This window comes from Hemiscyllium ocellatum, chromosome 1 (assembly GCF_020745735.1).
Source record: "Hemiscyllium ocellatum isolate sHemOce1 chromosome 1, sHemOce1.pat.X.cur, whole genome shotgun sequence".
NCBI classification, from domain to species: Eukaryota; Metazoa; Chordata; class Chondrichthyes; order Orectolobiformes; family Hemiscylliidae; genus Hemiscyllium; species Hemiscyllium ocellatum.
Window position 1 is genome coordinate 154,721,338 of NC_083401.1, and position 20,365 is coordinate 154,741,702.

The 20,365-nt window shown below is 41.7% G+C and overlaps 1 protein-coding gene across 2 annotated transcripts in view; it reads right to left on the reverse strand.

Moving 5' to 3' along the window:
- Positions 1–20,365, reverse strand: part of fstl5 (follistatin-like 5) — a 532,169-nt gene that overhangs the window by 86,765 nt on the left and 425,039 nt on the right. For both annotated transcript variants that reach the window (XM_060832827.1, XM_060832822.1), the window contains exon 10: positions 13,256–13,374. In XM_060832827.1, the coding sequence (XP_060688810.1) occupies positions 13,256–13,374 (119 nt within the window). The remainder of the gene's footprint in view (positions 1–13,255; positions 13,375–20,365) is intronic.

The window sequence follows — 20,365 nt, forward strand, 5'->3', positions numbered from 1 at the left end:
CACACCGGCCCTTCGAAGAGCATCCCACACCCTCCCGCCGTGTCTCCATAACTCTGCATTTTCCATGGCCACTCTGCCCAGCCTGAAGATAGTTTACACTTTAATTTACAATGTAATCTACTATTAATGCAAACAGTGTGTAAAATTTAATATCGCTTCCCATGATGTGTTTGGAGGCAAGATCAACAGGGAGGCTGTTGAGGTGGGAAGGCTGATGGATGGTCTCCCTGCCTTCTCACCATTAATTAATTAAGTGAATACACTCGTAGGGATCTTACCCACCACTTCTATTACAGTAAGTCAGACTGCCTGCTCTTGGCATAAAGGCAGCATTTAACCAGGTACGGTGTGCAAAAGCCCTGGAAAAATTGAAGCCAACAGGAATCAGGAAGTCATAGCTGGTTGAAGTCAGAGCTAGCACAATGGTAAATTATGGGGTTGCTGGGCATTAATCACTTTGGTCCCAGTGCATCACTGCAAGATTCTCCCAGGCACAACCATCATTACCTGTTCCATCAGTGACCATTCTTCTATCATGGAGTCAGAAGTGGGGTTCAAAGAGAGTGAATATACAAGTTCTGCTAAAATTATTGAAGCCATTAATCAGACCATAGCTGGAATACAAGCACTGTGAAGAGTTTCCGGCCCCGAAGGAAAGATATACTGATGTTTTTTGAGGCAGTCCACAGATTTGATGCTGCGTGGAGAAGGATTGTATATAATTTATATAAATTATAAGGATTATATAAATAATAAGCATTTATATAAATGATTTGGATGTGAGCATAAGAGGTATAGTTAGTAAGTTTGCTGATAGCGCCAAAATTGGAGGTGTGGTGGACAGCGAAGAAGGTTACCTTAGATTACAACGGCATCTTGATCAAATGGGCCAATGGGCCAATGGGCTGAGGAATGGAAGATGGGAGTTCAATTTAGATAAATGTGAGGTGCTGCATTTTGGGAAAGCAAATCTTAGCAGGACATATACACTTAATGGTAAGGTCCTAGGGAGTGTTGCTGAACAAAGAAACCTTGGAGTGCAGGTTCATAGTTCCTTGAAAGTGGAGTTGCAGGTAGATAGGATAGTGAAGAAGGTGTTTGGTATGCTTTCCTTTATTGATCAGAGTATTGAGTATAGGAGTTGGGAGGTCATGTTGTAGCTATACAGGACATTGGTTAGGCCACTGTTGGAATATTGTGTGCAATTCTGGTCTCCTTCCTATCGGAAAGATGTTGTGAAACTTGAAAGGGTTCAGGAAAGATTTACAAGGATGTTGCCAGGGTTGGAGGATTTGAGCTATAGGGAGAGGTTGAATAGGCTGGGGCTGTTTTTCCTCGAGTGTCGGAAGTTGAGGGATGACCTTTTATAGGTTTATAAAATCATGAGGGGCAAGGATAGGATAAATAGACAAAGTCTTTTCCCTGGGGTGGGGGAGTCCAGAACTAGAGGGCATAGGTTTAGGGTGAGAAGGGAAAGATATAAAAGAGACCTAAGGGGCAACTTTTTCACGCAGAAGGTGATATGTGTATGGAATGAGCTGCCAAAGGAAGTGGTGGAGGCTGGTACAATTGCAACATTTAAAAGGCATCTGGATGGGGGTATGAATTGGAAGGGTTTGGAGGGACATGAGCCAGGTGCTGGCAGGAGAGAGTAGATTGGGTTGGGATATTTGATTGGCATGGACGGGTTGGACCAAACGGTTTGTTTCTATGATTCTATGACTCTATTGTCTTACAAGGAGAGATTGAGTAGCTTTGACCATTACTCATTGGAATATTGTAGAATGAGAGCTGATTTGACTGAAACGTACAACATTCTTAGAGGACTTGACACAGGAGGTTATTATCCCTTGTAGGAGAGTCCACGAAGAAAGGACTCTGAGAATAAGTTAAACGTCACACCATACCAGGTTATAGTCCAGCGGGTTTATGTGGAAGTACAAGCTCTCAGAGCAATGCTCCTTCATCAGGCAGCTAGTGGGGCAGGATCATAGGACACAGAATTTATGGTAAAAGGTCAATGTGTCATACAACTGATACAATGTATTGAACAAACCTAAATTGCTGTTAATTGTTTAATCACTTAAAATGGGGTTGCAGGTTTTGATTGGTTAATGCGTAAATCCCAGAACTTCTTTCAAGTCACCATCCCAAGACAACTTAAGGTTTTATCAGTATAAAACAAAGGTGACATCTCAGCTCAGGCAATGCATTAAAGGTGTGAGGTTAGAGATTGACTGTATCCTAATGTTGAATCAGACTAGTTCTACTTCCAAGTAAGAATTGATAAAATATCGTATGGACTGACTGCAGATTGTGTGCTTTTTGAACTAAATAGAATATATCTGCAAATACAAATCTGCAGATGCAAATTCACCCCATTGACTTATATATGTGTGTGCGTGGGGGTGGGAGGGTAAGGAGGGGTGGTGGAGGGGAGTATGTGTGAGTGCATGTGATAGTGTTTGTGTGTGTACGTGCTCAATAGAGTCTACACGCGAGTGTGACAGAGTACATGCCTGTGAGAGGGTGTGTGCCTGAGTGTGAGTGTGTGAGACAGCGTGTGCATGGGAGAGGGTCTGTGTGAATGCGTGAGTCTGATCATGTATATGAGTGTGAGTCTGTATGTGTGTATGTATGTATGTGAGCTTGTGTGGGGTGTATAGTGTAGTGGGGCCTCTTGTAGTGCGACATGAACCCAATATCCCATTTGGGTACCGAACTTTGCTATCAGTCACTGCTCAGCAACTCTGCAATGTTGTATATTACAAAGTCCACCTTGGATCTTCAGGTGACTATCCTCCAAAACAGTCCATATGACATTTAATAAATTCCTACTTTGGAAATAGAACCAGTCTGACTCAAGTTTGGGAGACAGACAGACTCTAACCTCACACCTTTAATGCATTGTCTGAGCTGAGATGACAAACATCAAGTTATCTTGAGATTGACTTGAAAGAGGTTTTACATATTCATCAATCACACCAGAATCCCCATTCTAAGTGGCTAAAGACTTAACAGCAATCTAGTTTTGTTAAGTGCATTGTATCTCTTCTATGACACTTTGATCCTTTACTATAAATTCTGTGTCCTATGATCTTGCTCCAACAGTTACCTGATGAAGGAGCAGCTTTCCGAAAGCTAGTGCTTCCAAATAAATCTGTTGGACTACAGTCATAGAGTCATAGAGATGTACAGTATGGAAACAGACCCTTCGGTCTAACCCGTCCATGCCGACCAGATATCCCAACCCAATCTAGTCCCATCTGCCAGTACCCAGCCCATATCCCTCCAAACCCTTCCTATTCATTTACCCAACCAAATGCCTTTTAAATGTTGCAATTATACCAGCCTCCACCACTTCCTCTGGCAGCTCATTCCATACACGTACCACCCTCTGTGTGAAAAAGTTGCCCCTGAAGTCTCTTTTATATCTTTCCTCTCTCACCCTAAACCTATGCAGTCTAGTTCCGGACTCCGCCACCCCAGGGAAAAAACTTTGCCTATTTACCCTATCCATGCCCCTCATGATTTTGTAAACCTCTATAAGGTCACCCTTCAGACTCCGACGCTCCTGGGAAAACAGCCTTAGCCTGTTCAGCCTCTCCCTGTAGCTCAAATCCTCCAACCCTGGCAACATCCTTTTCTGAACCCTTTCAAGTTTCACAACATCTTTCCGATAGGAAGGAGACCAGAATTGCATGCAATATTCCAACAGTGGCCTAACCAATGTCCTGTACAGCTGCAACATGACCTCCCAACTCCTGTACTCAATACTCTGACCAATAAAGGAAAGCATACCAAACGCCGCCTTCACTATCCTATCTACCTGCGACTCTACTTTCAAGGAACTATGAAGCTGCACTCCAAGGTATCTTTGTTCAACAACACTCCCTAGGACCTTACCATTAAGTGTATAAGTTCTGCTAAGATTTGCTTTCCCAAAATGCAGCACCTCACATTTATGTGAATTAAACTCCATCTGCCACTTCTCAACCCATTGGCCCATCTGGTCCAGATCCTGTTGTAATCTGTGGTAGCCCTCTTCGCTGTCCACTACGCCTCCAATTTTGGTGTTATCAGCAAACTTACTAACTGTATCTCTTATGCTCGCATCCAAATCATTTATGTAAATGACAAAAAGTAGAGGACCCAGCACCGATCCTTGTGGCACTCTGCTGGTCACAGGTGTCCAGTCTGAAAAACCCTCTACCACCACCCTCCGTCTTCTACCTTTGAGCCAGTTCTGTATCCAAATGGCTAGAGCTCCCTGCATTCCATGAGATCTAACCTTGCTAATCAGTCTCCCATGGGGAACCTTATCGAACGCCTTACTGAAGTCCATATAGATCACATCTACTGCTCTGCCCTCATCAATCCTCTTTGTTACTTCTTCAAAAAAACTCAATCAAGTTTGTGAGACATGGTTTCCCACGCACAAAGCCATGTTGACTATCCCTAATCAGTCCTTGCCTTTCCAAATATATAGACATCCTGTCACTCAGGATTCCCTCCAACAATTTGCCCACCACCGAGGTCAGGCTCACTGGTCTATAGTTCCATGACTTGTCCTTACTACCCTTCTTAAACAGTGGCACCACGTTTGCCAACCTCCAGTCTTCCGGCACCTCACCTGTGACTATCGATGATGCAGATATCTCAGCCAGAGGCCCAGCAATCACTTCTCTAGCTACCCACAGAGTTCTCGGGTACACCTGATCAGATCCTGGGGATTTATCCACCTTTACCTGTTTCAAGACATCCAGCACTTCCTCCTCTGTAATCTGGACATTTTGCAAAATGTCACCATCAATTTCCCTCCAGTCTGTATCTTCCATATCCTTTTCCATGGTAAATACTGATGCAAAATACTCATTTAGTATCTCCCCCATTTTCTGTGGCTCCACACAAAGACTGCCTTGTTGATCTTTAAGGGGCCCTATTCTCTCCCTAGTTACCCGTTTGTCCTTAATGTATTTGTAAAAATACTTTGGATTCTCCTTAATTCTATTTGCCAAAGCTATCTCCTGTCCCCATTTTGTCCTCCTGATTTCCCTATTAAGTATACTCCTACTTTCTTTATACTCTTCTAAGGATTCACTCGATCTATCCTGTCTATACCTTAAATATGCTTCCTTCTTTTTCCTAATCAAACCCTCAATTTCTTTAGTCATCCGGCATCCCCTATACCTACCAGCCTTCCCTTTCACCATGACAGGAATATACTGTCTCTGGATTCTCATTATCTCATTTCTGAAGGCTTCCCATTTTCCAGCTGTCCCTTTACCTGGAACCTCTGTCCCCAATCAGCTTTTGGAAGTTCTTGTCAAATACTGTCAAAATTGGCCTTTCTCCAATTTAGGACTTCTACTTTTAGATCTGGTCTATCCTTTTCCATCACTATTTTAAAACTAATAGAATGATGGTCGCTGGTCCCAAAGTGCTCCCTCCACTGACACCTCAGTCACCTGTCCGGCCTTGTTTCCCGAGAGTAGGTCAAGTTTTGCACCTTCTCTAGTAGGTACATCCACATACTGAATCTATAACCTGGTGTTGTGTGATTGTTGATGTTGTCCACCCCAGTCCAACACCAGCTGCTGCACATCATTACAGATTTAAGACAGTCATGATTAGGAGTTTCTTCTCTCAGATGGTAATGATTCTGTGGAATTCTTTATCGCAGAGAACCGTCCATACTGGGTTGTTTGGCATATTCAAGGCTGAGACAGAGCTTTAATCAGTGAGAGAAACGCAGAACAATTGGGAAAATGCACCTAAGTGTTGCTGAGGACTAGCAGATCAGTCATGTTCCCATTGAATGGTGGATTCGACTTGATGGGATGAATGGCCTACGTCTGCTCCTACAATCTATGTCCTTACAGCTACGGAAAGGACAAGACGCAATCCTGACTGAAGATACTTGACTTGAAGGGAGTCAATTTTAGTCGTCCAAATCAATCAGAACTAGAACTTGGCACAAAAATGTTACTGAACAATTGACATCCTTAAAGGAAGGATAATTCAAGTCGAATGAAGATACATCACCAAGGGAAGAAAATGTAGGGCAACCACATCATGTTAGATGTTGAAAGCGTTGAACAATAATACAAACCAGAACAAAAGGGGCATAAAACAGATGCCAGCATGCTCATACAAACCTGGGTGAAAACCAGTCTCAGTGGAGTCAGCTCAGAATTGACCAGTTCGATCTACTCCTGGTGAATACTTTGCATCAGTTTTTACCCTGGAGAAGGGTATAGAGGATAGTAAGATTTGGATGGAATGGACTGATATGCGATGGCACTTTGAGATCAAGAAAGGAGTGGTGCATATGTCTCCAGGGCCTGATGGTATCCACCCTGGTTATTGAGAGTGTCGAGAGGGAATATTGCTGGAGCCTTATATCTTCATTAGCCAGTGGAGTTGTCTTGGAGAACTGGCATGTAGCCATTGTTGTTCTCCCATTCAAGAAGGGAATTAGGGATAATCCAGAATACTATAGGCTGGTGACTCTCACATCGGTGGTTGGGAAAATTTTGGAGACAATTCTTAGGCGTAGGATTTTCACAAATTTGGAAAGGCATGCCCTAAAATCTGATTGAAGATTTGTAGCTCGGCTATCCGTTGTTGTGGTTCTGCTCGCCGAGCTGGAAGTTTTTGCTGCAAACGTTTCGTTCCCTGGCTAGGGAACATCATCAGTGCTGTTGGAGCCTCGTGTGAAGCGCTGCTTTGATGTTTCTTACGGTATTTATATTGGTTTGTTCTTGCCGCTTCCGGGTGTCAGTTTCAGCTGCAGTGATTTGTATGTGGGGTCCAGGTCGATGTGTCTGTTGATGGACGTTCTTGCCGTTTCCGGGTGTCAGTTTCAGCTGTAGTGGTTTGTATATGGTGTCCAGGTCAATGTGTCTGTTGATGGAGTTTGGGGATGAATGCCATGCTTCTAGGAATTCTCTGGCTGTTCTCTGTCTGGCTTGTCCTATGATAGTGGTGTTTTCCCAGATAGACTGAGGAACGAGGACATGCCACAACCAAAAGGACTAGCCACTCTACCATATGTCAGGAGCGTCTCAGAACTGACAGCCAGACTACTGCGACCCTTAGGACTCATAACAGCACACAAGCCAACATCCACGCTCAGACAACAACTCACTAGAACAAAGGACCCAATACCCAGCATGAGCCAAACTAACGTAGTTTACAAAATACCATGCAAGGACTGAACAAAACACTATATAGGACAAACAGGAAGACAGCTAACAATCCGCATCCATGAACATCAGCTAGCCACAAAACGACACGACCAGCTATCTCTAGTAGCCATACACTCAGACAACCAGCAACATGAATTTGACTGGGAAAACACCACTATCATAGGACAAGCCAGACAGAGAACAGCCAGAGAATTCCTAGAAGCATGGCATTCATCCCCAAACTCCATCAACAAACACATTGACCTGGATACCATATACAAACCACTACAGCTGAAACTGACACCCGGAAATGGCAAGAACGTCCATCAACAGACACATCGACCTGGACCCCACATACAAATCACTGCAGCTGAAACTGACACCCGGAAGCGGCAAGAACAAACCAATATAAATACCATAAGAAACATCAAAGCAGCGCTTCACATGAGGCTCCAACAGCACTGATGATGTTCCCTAGCCAGGGAACGAAACGTTTGCAGCAAAAACTTCCAGCTGGGCGAGCAGAACCACAACAAGGCATGCCCTAATTAGGGACAGTCAGCATGGCATTGTGCAGAGTAGGTCATGTCTTACTAACTGGATTACAGTTTTCATGGAGATGACAAAGGTGATTGATGAGTGTTGAGCAGTGGATGTTGTCTACATGGACTTTAGTAAGGCTTTTGACAAGGTCCCTCATGTTACGTTTATCCAGAAGATTAAGATGCATGAGATCCACGGTGACCTGGCTGCGTGAATTCAGAATTGGCTGGCCAATAATGGCACAGGGTAGGGTAGTGATAGCAGGTTGTTTTTCAGGCTGAGGGTCCATGACTAGGAGGTATTCTACAGGGATCTGTACTGGAACCTCTGCTGTTTATAAATTACTTGATGAAAATGTAGATTAATTAGGTTAGTAAGTTTGCAGACAACATAAAAATCGGTGGAGTTGTGAATAGTGTAGAAGATTGTCAAAACACACAGAGGGATATACATCAATTGCAGATATGAGTGGAGAAATACCAGACGGCGTTGAACCTGGGTAAGTGTGAGGTGTTGTACTTTAGGAGATCAAATGTTAAGGAGAAGTATACAGCTAATGGACCCTGAACAGCACTGATGTGGAGAGAGACATTGGGGTTCAAGTCCATAGCCTACTACAAGCAGACAGGGTTGTAAAGTAGTCTTGTGGCATGCTTGCCTTTATTGGTCAGGGGATTGAGTACAAGAGTCAGGAGGTCATATTGCAATGCTATAAGACTTTGGCTACACTTAAGAGTATTATGGTTGCCACTTTACAGTGAGGACGTGAAGGCTTTGGACAGGGTGCAGAAGAGACTTACCAGGATACTTCCTGGATTAGATGGTGTGAGCGATAAGGAGAGTCTAGTAAAACTCAAGTTGTTTTCTTTGGAGTGGTGGAGGCTGAGGGGAGTATTGACAGAAGTCTAAAAAATTATGAGATACATAGACAGTACTGATGGTCAGAATATTTTTCCCAGAGTTGAAATGTCTAATACTAGGGGGCATAAGGTGAGGGGGGTGGGGGGGGAAATGGGGGAGATGTGAAGGGCAAGGTTTTTAACACAAACATCAGTGTGGATTGTGCTGTCAGAGATGATGGTGGAGGCAGATATGATAAGGGTGGTTAAAAGACTTTTAGATAAACACATGAGTATGCAAGGAGTGAAGGGATATGGGCCAAGGGCAGGCAGAACAGAACGTTTATTTTGGCATCACGTTCAGCACAACACCATGCCCTGAAGTGCCTGTTCCTGTGCTGTACAGTTTGATGTTCTATGGTACACAAATGACCTGACTCAGTAAAATGCAATGCAAATGATGCAATGGATTCAGGCACGGTGGAATACAGTTCTCTGCTTAGATGGGAGAAGTTGGAGCTGTTCTTTTTACAGCAGAGTAGGTTGAGAGGAGATGTGGTGTAGAGACTCAAAATCAAGGGACATCTAGATTTTTTCTATTAGTTCTGCAAGAGACATGGGTGTTGCTAGATAAATTGGCCTGTGTTGTCTGTCCCTAGAAGCCCTTGAACTGAGCATCTATTTCAAAAGATAGATTTGCTTTGGATCTGGTGTCACATGTTGGTGAGACTGGATAAAACTAGCAAACTTCTTCCCCTAAACAAGCTGGACTTTTACTACAATTGACAATAGCTACATGGTTGTGATTAGGCTAACATTTACTCCAGACCATTATTGATCTCAAATTTCAACTGGTGTTCCCAGAACCAATGTCCCCAGAACGTTATGCTGGGACCTCTGGAAAGGGCTTATGCTCGAAACGTCGAATTCTCTATTCCTGAGATGCTGCCTGGCCTGCTGTGCTTTGACCAGCAACACATTTTCAGCAATGATATTATCACAACTAGCACTTCCTCATGTAGAGAAAAACTGTTCCCAATGGAGAAAAGATCCAAGACCAAAAAGGACATTGGCTATTTGTCATTCAATTTAAATCAGAATTGATATGAGGAAAATGCAACGTCAGATCAAATTACTGCAGTTGCCGAAAGAAAGTTCTGGAGACCATAGCAGCTCAGGCAGCATCCATGGACAGAAAGCAAGCTAATATTTCGAGTTGTAATGACTCTTCATCAGAGCTGAAGTGAAGTGTGGAGGGGATAGCATTTATGCAATAGTTGGGGGTGGGGGTGGGGGTGGTTAGAGAGTGGTGAGAAAGAGAATAGTCATTGGTATGTGCAGATGGCAGAACAATGTGTCTTACTGTAAAACCAGAAAGAACAGACCATCCCATTGTGGCGAGGGGAGGGATGACAGAAGGTGCTCGAGAATGTAACAAGCAAAGCGAAAGGAAAGGGAAGGAATAGATTCACAGTTTGAAGCTGTTGAACTCAATATTGAGTCCAAAAGTTTGCAAACCGCCCAGTTTGAAGATGAGGTGTTGTTTCTCCATTTCAGCTGTGATTTGCCGAAGCATTGCAGCATGCCAAGGACAACACGTTGGATGACTTCACGTGGTGCCCTATACGTTTCAGCAAACAATGTATTGGCAACATATATCAATAATGACAAAAAAAAACCCCACAATTGACAACCATTGTGTGAAATTCAAAACAACCCAATGCCTGTTTGAAACAGTGGCAAAACGAATTGTCTCTGTATTATAAGATATGCAATTTATTAACATTTCTCAGTGGTTATGTTACTGGATTAGTAAGTTAGGAAAACTCACTTCAAATGCTACAATGGCAGCTTGAGAACTTGAAACCAGTTTAAAGACTATCTGGAAATCAAAAGGCTTGAGTCAATAATAGAAGCCATAAGGTGGATTTTCCTCTTTAGCACATACCTGGAATTCTGCTGGGATTGGGTGAAGTAAGAATTTGGGCAACAGAGTTTCAAACACACCTCACCATTTCAGAACATGGCATCTTTCCCCGAGTCAGGAACTGTGTCTGAAAACACTTTGCATAAATGTTCTGTGGTGACTCTGAAGGGCTGAGAGAAATTTGATTTCATATCCCAAACTAATCGCAACAAAACGGGAGGGATATGGAAATTTGCAATTTTTGAGAAGATTTGTAGCTCAAGTTGCGGTTCAAGCTGTAAGTTTGCTCGCTGAGCTGGTAGGTTTGGTTTCAGACATTTCATCACCATGCTAGGTAACATCAGCAGTGAGCCTCTGGTGAAGTGCTGGTATTCTGTCCCGCTTCTATTTATGTGTCATGGTCTGTGGGAGGTGATATTATGAGTTGGTTGTGGGCTTCATTAATCATTTCTTGCAACATTCTGCGGCTGTTCTGTTCTGCCATTCTCTGATTTATGAGGTGTTTGATTAAGAACCTGTCGGACCGACCACTAACAGACACGGAGAAAGCTGTGCTAATATGAGGGATGAACTACAATGACAGAGATGTGGAAAAAATGGCCTTACTAGCAGCACTGGAATCAACCCTGAATCGTCACAGTGGAACGAACAGTCAATGCAGTACTGCAGACCAGTGTCTCAAGGAAAGCAACGCACACGGACCAGACACTTAACTATGGGAGCAATCATCCCAACACCCACAAATGGAGCTGCATCAAGACATTATTCAAATGGGCCACAACACACTGCAGCTCCCAAGTACTTGGAGCAAAAGAAGAAAAATACCTGTACAGTGTATTTATTGACAATTTGTACCCGATAAACACAGTCCACAACCCAAACAAATAGACACAACGAGCCCAGAAACTCTAGCCACACTACCATACATCAAAGACATTGCGGAGATGATGAGCAGACTGCTCCGACCCTTTGGCATTATCGTAGCCCACAAACCTACCAACACAATGAAGCAGCTCCTGATGAACCTAAAGGACCCTGCAAGGACTATAGCAAACACTACATTGGACAGACAGGCAGGAAACTAGCCACCAGGATACTTGAACACCAACTAGCCACCAAAGGCCATGACCATCACTAGTATCCTCACATACAGATGAGGAAGGACACCACTTTGACAGGGACAACACATCCAACCCAGGCCAGGTTAAACAGAGACACACAAGGGAATTCCTAGAGGCCTGGCATTCAAACTGGAACTCCACCAATAAACACATCGATTTGGACCCCATTTATCAACCTCTCAGAAAATGAATCGGCAATGATATCACCCACCACAACAGACCAAGACACACAAATAGGAAGCGGGGACAGAACAGTGCTTCACCGGAGGTGCACTGTTGATGTTACCTAACATGATGACGAAATGTCTGTGAGCAAACCTACCAGCTCAGTGAGCAAACTTGCAACCTGGCTATGGAAATCTGTAAAACCCCATCAGGTAAGTTTGGAAATTCTGAGAGAAGCATACTGAGGAGTCAGGTACATTTGGACAAGAAAGTTTAAAAGGCTTTGCCAATGCCCTCTCAGAAACGTCACAACTGCTGAATGCTCGCACATATCCCATTCATATCCTTACACCCCATCAATATCCCTTCAATACTGCAATGCACCTTGAGTGCCAACCGTGACAGCACCCGCTATGTGTAGAATCAATGGGTTATAATAGTGGCATGTCATTGTCAACATTTCCTTCATCATGAAAATCATAAATAAGTGTTGGAGCTTGGCCATAATGCGCAGTGTAGCTATCTGGTAACTAGATCAACAGGTATCTGTTTTCCAAAATTTCTTCATTATGAATATTTGGCTGATCTTCAAGAATGGCTAATGGAGTCATTTCAGTCGGGATCTGTTTACATGGTTTGAATGTAAAGCCATTCTTTACATCCAAGCTTGAAAGGCAGCACTTGATGAACAGATACAAGAGATCAGAATAAGTTATGACACCTTTGAAGTAGTTTATCAATTCCTACTTGTTTACTTGGATGAAATTTAAAAAAACAGGGTTAAAGATTTATCTATGGACACTATGAATGGTTGTAGTAGATTGACACTTTTATAGAGTACCAGGATGAGCAGTTATCATTTTTCAAAGTCTCTTCACTTATTATTTTTAGGTGCATTTTAGACTCGTTAATGACTCAATGCTTCTGCACATGGTGTACACTTTGTGAGTAGGTATGGAGGAGACATGGACCTAATTAAAGAGGTGTGAAAGTGACGTGGGGGTCATGAAAGGAAAATGGAGGGATTTGAAATTGGAGAGTATGACAGAATACAAAAGGGGCAAGGGAGGATATGAATAAGGATGGAGATGACTGAGAACTGATACAGGATGTGGATTGAGGGCGAGGAATGCCTAAAAATTAAGAACTGGAAAATTATAATGCTGAAACCAGTTTTATGCTTTACAACTACCGGATCGTGCTAGCAAAGCCATCCTCAAAACAAGATGTGATTAACTTTATAAAGTGGTTATGTTGATATTTACTGCAGTTCTGAGGTGAGTTTTTGAAGACATAAAGGTGAAATTTTAGCTCATCTGACATCATAGAAGAAAATTAATTTGCAGTATACCTGGAGTCAGGGATAGGACTAACCAAAGGGAATTATGAAATGTTTTAATTTTGACAATGATCTATATTTCTGTATAGATTAACCAATTCAAATGACTGCATTTGCATAAATGTGCTCACCTGATTTCCTAGGATTTTCTCTGAAGGTTTAATGTGTCGTTGAATCTCACATTCTGTTGGTTGAATTACCTTGATTCCATCCTCATAAAAAATATAGAACATGTTTCCAACTCCCAATCCTAGCAAAAGAAATATGACAAGTTTGAAGAAAGAAAAGAAAACATTGGAAGGGCAGAAAGTCAAAATGAGAACAAATAATATAAATGCATAGATGTCAAACAGCATATAAGAGAGAAAGGTAGGTAACATTTCAGATGGTACCTCTATGGAAAGGATTCTGATAAAGGATCTGCAAGACTTTTGGCACATTTGTCTTCATTGCTCAGTCCTTTTGAGTATTGGAGTTAGGAAGTCATAGTGATGTTGTATAGGACATTGGTGAGGCCTCTTGTAGAATATTGTGTGCAGTTGCTCAGTTATAGGAAGGATAGTATTAAGTTGGAAAGGGCTCAGAAGAGATTCACCTAGATGTTGCCAGTTTTGGAAGGTTTGAGTTATAAAAGAAGGCTGGGTAGGCTGGGACTTTTCCACTAGAGCTTAGGAGGTTGAGAGGTGATCTTATAGAAGGTTATAAAATAATGAGAGAGTACAGATTGAGTTAATGGCAGTTTGCTTTTCCCTAGACAGGGAAATTTCAGGGCTAGGGGCATGTTTTTAAAGTGACGGGAGGGGCAAATGTTTTACATTTGCCCGCGTAGTCCGTGTGTGGTGGATTTGGGTAAAACTACAATGTTTAAAAGACATTTGGATAAGTACATGAGTAGGAAATATTTGGTGGGATGTGGGTCAGGAGCAGATAGGTGGGACTAGTTTAGTTTAGGATTATGTTCGGCCTGGACTTCTCCCTTATCAGCCTTCTGCAGGTCTGTTACCTCTGGAACAACCTGGTCTATTCCCCCTTCACTCCCAACACCACCCCACTTGGCACCTTTCCTTGTAATTGCAGAAGGTGTAGCACCTGCCTGTTTATCTCCTCCTTCCTCACTATCCAAGGCCCCAGACACAGCTTCCAGGTGAAGCAGTGATTTACCTGTACTTAAAGAACAAAGATCAAAACAGCACAGCAAAAGGCCCTTCGGCCCTCCAAGCCCGCGCTGATACAGATCCTCTATCTGCTGTCTGTTTTGTAAGGATCTGTATCCCTTTTGCTCTCTGCCCATTCATGTACCTGTCTAGTTCATTCAGTTTAATCTCCTGTATTTGCTGCTCACAATGTAGTCTCCTGTACATTGGGGAGACGAAACACACACTGGGTGACTGAAATTCCTGTTGCCTGCCACACCACCTTGTTCCCTAGATCGGATCTCTCTCTCAGGCTTGCTGCAGTGCTCTTGCGAAGGTCGGCGCAAGCTTTCTTATCAGAATTGCATTTTTCTCCTTGGGAACCCCGCAACCTTTAGGTCTCGATAAAGTTAGGGCCGAAGCACCTTCGCCCATGTCTTTACCCCAGTGCCCCATACATCAGGCTTTGTCATCACATAGCCTGCTGCCCCAATTGTTCTATTGTCAGCTACTAATTGTCTAAATTAGTAGCTATTGATTCTCCCAGGTTGACTTTTATCCATTCCTTTGTTTGTCCAGAGATTGTTCTCTTTCTCTGGCTTCATCTCCACCCATCTCCCCTCCTCCTCCCTTCTCTCCCCATCCCACCTTCAGCATGTATATTAATGATTTCCTAGCTTCAATAAGTTCTGGAGAAGGGTCACTGAAAACAAAATGTCAACTCTGTTTTGTCTCCAAACATGCTGCCAGACCTGCTGAGTTTTCCGTGCAATCTCTGTTTGTGCTTCTGATTTCCAGTGTCGGTAGTCCTGTGATTCTTTCCTGGGCCAATCAGAGGCCTTAAAGTTTGACAGGAACAGAATGTGAAGTGAAAGGTAAATCTCAGAGAGGTGTATTAACATGAAGGTGTCCTCACTACGACAACATTTAAATCTTTAGTTAAGGAATATTTTGAGCAGTCAGTCCATCATAGAGTTTGGAGATTGGAGAGTCAGGAATCTGTATAGAGGATGCTTCGAGGTTGTCCCAAGCAGGCAAGGAGGATGTCTGGCCCTATCAGGATATCTGGCACCTTGAGCTGCTGCCAGAGCCATGTCCAGACACCAAACCTGGCACCCAGCTCATGCAAGAGACTGGAGATTTTCAAGGTGATCTGAATTAATTGTACTCTAAACTCTCCTGCTTAATTTAAACCAGCAATGCAGACAAGATTCATCCTGTGGTGCAATCTGATAATTCGAGACGTCAAGACCTATTTAAAGTAAAAATTAACAACATCATTTCTTAAAGTATAACACAGAATAATTAACTAACAGCTATTCACAACTCCTTCCTCTAACCTATTTTTTACTTTCCCTTCTATAATACTAGTCCAATAAAACCCCCGAGTAAGATTTACCAAAAAAATTCAAATTTCAAATCCAGCCAATGGTCGTATATTCCTTGGTAGATTTGCTCTCCAGGTTGGCATTGATGTTTTTTTTTCTCTGTATAAACTCCTTCTCTAGACAGGTACCTCTCTAACAGGTCTGACTAGCAGCCTTCATCTATTGGTCTTTTGACAGTTCTCCCCCAACTGTTCGATTTCCCCCAAGTCTTATACCCCCAAAGCATTGGATTGTGTCATTGGCTTTTAATGTTGTCAATATACTCAATTCAAACTTGATTGGAGTTTGTTTTTTTTTGGAGGACATATAATTTAAACTGATTGGGCTAATTCGAATTTGTTTTTGTCTCCAGGCAACCAGCTCCCCTTGCTGCTGGACCACATGTTACATTGTAGCTTGTTCAGAACACTTGGTGATGTCAGGTAGTTCTGCTAGCTTTTAACTCTTAAAGACACAGTAACCCCACATCTTCATAACACACTTGCTCTTAAAAATATCAAGATCATTACTTATTGATGGTATTTTATTCAGCAGTTTGAATGTAGAGAATGTTAATAATGATAGTTTTACAAGTATATAAATACAAGACAAAAACTTGCTTCAATACCTTCCTCCTGCCACAGTACATTTGCAACTGCAGCATCAAGAAAAGAGAGAGCCAGAATATAATTAAACGGTTGTGAACATATTAGTTTCAAGAATAAGACAAATGCTACAATAGACACGGCACCATATCAAATATAACTTTTAAAAAGACAAAATGAGACCATGCAATAAGTTTTCCTAAAAACCATTTTGGACAGTGGGGAAGATCCCAAAAGAATATAAAGGATACTGAAATACAACAGTTGAGTCACTATACTTACCTGCTGTCTGATTATTTTTTGTTTTAGATGTCTGATCTTAAAAAAAAGTTTAGCAATTTATGAAGACCACTTTACGAACCATCTTTAATCTTTGTTCAAAATATTACAAGGTTAATACTTTGAGCATTTGCAAACACGTCATCTAATTTCTGGCAGCAAGTTGAATCACCTGCGGTCTTAAATTATAACAGCCAACATTCAAACCAAATTACAACAGATTAGTTGCAACTTTAACTTAAAATGTCTAAATTACAGTCAGTTTAATAATACATGTACAGCGTCATTGAGCAACAGAGCACTGAACTACCATCAAGTTCTTCCATGTCCTTATATATGAATCTCTGTTGATTGATATGCTGAATAGCACTTCTGCACTGGAGAGTAATAATCACGTTTATGACTGACGGCAGTAAGTTGACTTCCATAGAAAAATAGCACATGGGGCCTCTCATAATTTTATTTACTTCAATCAGATCTCCGCTCAATCTCTTGTGCTCTGGGGAAAACAAACCCAGTCGATCGAGTCTCTCCAAATAGCTGAGATTTTCCATCCAGGCAACATCCTGGTGAATCTCCTCTGCAATCCCATCTTTCCGATAATGTGACAACCAGATCTGCACAGATTATTTGATTTGTGTCCAAACCAATGCTCTATAAAGAAGCAACAACACTTCCCTGCTACTATGTTCGACATCCGGCTAACAAAGGCAATTATTGCATTTGTCTTCTTCACTGCCCTATTTACCTATGTCGACACTTTCTATGGTCATCTATGGACTTGCTTACCAAGATCCCTTTGTTTCTCAGCATTCTCTAGGGACCATTGTTTAAATTCTTTCCTTATTAGACCTTAAAATGCATCAACTATATCTGTCCTATTTTAGGCTACTTTCCTCCCAGAATGTGAGAGAGGCTGGTACCATGAGAAATGAAAATGGATAGTGTAGCTGCAAATTTTGATGCAGGTGTCCTGGGCCAGTGTGAATTGGAGAAGATGTTTCAGACAACAGTAGATCATGAATCTTGTAGGGGCTTGGTACAGTAGTAGAGAAAGAGAGAGTGTGAAGTATTGGAGAGAAGGTGATGGCACGTTTGCAACAGGGTGGAGAAGGACATTGGAAGTCTTCCTGTAGACCTGAGCTTTCTTCAGATTGTTGAGACTGCACTAGCCTGGGTGACAACCTCAGGTCAGGCTGCAAAGGTCTGGTATCGTGACCTTCATTGTTGATCCTGGTGGAAGAGCAAGTCCCATCACTTCTTCATTCTGTTCAGCAAGAGTCACAGTTCCCTGCTGCACAAAGGTACTAATTTCTCCCTGTCTGCCATGCCTGGGACAAACACGAGGAACTCTTCAGGACAGACTGGGACTGACACTGCTTTATCAGTTGCCCAACGACATTTTAAATATGGTGCAGGTGATGCAAATCTATCAGCAGATATTCAGTGGACATGACAACCAAGAGAAGGAATAGGCAATTCAGCCCCTCAGGTCAGCTATGCTATTTCATACAATCATGGTTGTCTCATCTCGGCTTTAAATCTGCCTTCCTGCTTGGTCCCTATAATCCTTTAATACATTAAGAATAAAAAAAAATCTGTCTATCTCCTCCTTAAATTTACTCAAGCTCCCAGATTCCACTGTGCTCGGGATAATGAATTCCTCCTTATCTCTGTTTAGCCTAAAATGATGACCTCTTGTTCTAGATTGCTCTACAAGGGGAAACATTCATTCTACATCTATTTTGTTAATCTCCTTTAGCATTTTATATGCTTAAATTAGATCTTCTCTCACCTTTCTAAGCTCTAGCCTGAATTGTTCAACCTCTCCTTGTAAGACAAGTCTTGCATCTCTGGAGTTAATCTCACAAACCTTCTCTCTCCTTAAGTAAGGGCATCAAAACTGTATGTAGTGCAGGTGTGTGCTGAAAGGAGTTGGGAACAGTAGCAAGGGCTTCGCGAGGCACAGAGAGTCAGAAACAAGGTAAGAATGTAATGCTTGCTCAGAAGTTACTGGGTTACTAGGAGACAAAAACAAATTCAAATTCAGCCAATTAGTTTCAATTATGCACCAAAATACCAAACTCCAATCAAGTTTGAATTTGGTATTTTTTACAATATTAAGACCAATGAAATGATCCGATGCTTTGGCGTATAAGACAGAGGAAAATTAATCAGTTGGAGGAGAACTGCCAAGCTACCAGCAAGTACAGATTGCCCATAGAATATCTCTCTTAAAGGTACCTTCATCTATCAATGATCTGATTAGATTAGATTAGATTAGATTCCCTACTGTGTGGATCTGTGAAACAGAAATCCCTAAGAAGAAGAAAAGAAGACAGAGGAAGATACAAAGAGAAGCTTAGACAGCTGTCTGGTTTTGAAATTTGAATTTTTTGTTAATTCTTAATCAGGGGTTTTATCGGACTAGTATTGTAGAGGGGGAGGTAAAAGTTAGGTTAGAGAAAGCAGTTGTAAATAATTGTTAATTATTTATTCTCTGTTAGACTTTTAAAAATAAAGTTGTTAATTTTTACTTTAAATAGTGGCTTTTGGGAATAGTTCCTTGCCTCTCGAATTTCATAGATTACACACAGGGTAAATCCTTTCTGTGTGTCGGGTTTAAATTAGCAGGGGAGGTTTACCCCGTGTCATAACAATGCTAAAACTTTATCTCCTACCTCAAGTGCTTTACTTCTGCTAACCAACCTCCAATATAGAACCTTGTCAAAAGCTTTTCGAAAATCTAGTTATACTACATCCATTCACTTCTCTTTGTCAATTTTGTTTGCAACATTCTCAAGAAACCCCAACAAGTTTGTCAAAGATAATTCTCCAATGCATTGACTCTCTTTATCACCACCACTTCCAACTCTCTGAGATGTAGGCTATTAGGGGCAGGGTAGTTAATGACTTTCAGCCTCATGAATTTCTCCAGTACAACCATTTTACTAACATAATTTCCTTCAACTCTTTATTCTCCTGCTTCACTTGGATGTTTAATTCTGGGAGATTTCTTCTATCTTCTTCAGTGAAATGATTTAGCTTCTCTGACATTTCTCGACAGCCCATTATAAATTCTCCTGATTCTCTTTCAATGTTTTCTTATAATGGATTGTATTTGTATCCTGTTCTTCCTTTCTGTATCAGTTATTAGATTCTCATTTGTTTTTTCTTTCTAAAAACTTCCCAATTCTCAGATTTCTTACAATTTCTGGTCACTTTAAAAGCCTTTTCTTTTAAGCTTATATAATCCTTATCTTCCTCTGTCAATCACAACTGGCTGATACTTTTTGACTTTTTGCCCCTTGCAGAATGCAGAGTCGATGTGGCCATTTAATACTCCTTTAAGGATAATCCATTGCCTAGGTATGGTCATGCCTCTTAATGTATTTTCTGAACCCAGCTCATTCATAATGTGCCTCATGCTTTCATAATTGTTATTAAAATTTAACACTTGCTTCTGCTAGAACAACTTTACTTTTAAATATATTGTAAAATCTATGAGATCATGCTCACTTATACTTAAAGGTTATTTTATAGTAACTTATTAATTAGTCTGCAGAAACATAGAATCCCTACAATGTGAAAACAGGCTATTCTGCCCATCAAGTCTACACTGATCCAACAATGTGCACCCTACTCGGATCCAACCCCTACACTATTCCTCTAAACCTGCAATTCCCACAGCTATTTCACCTAACCTACATATCCCAATTCAGAGTGGCCAACCCACCCAGCCTGCATATGTTTGGAATGTGGGATGTTGCAAAGTTTGGTAAACGAATTATAGATTGGGGGCAGCATGTTAGAATTTGGTGTTTGTAAAACATTAGTGTTTGCAAAATGCTAGGTGT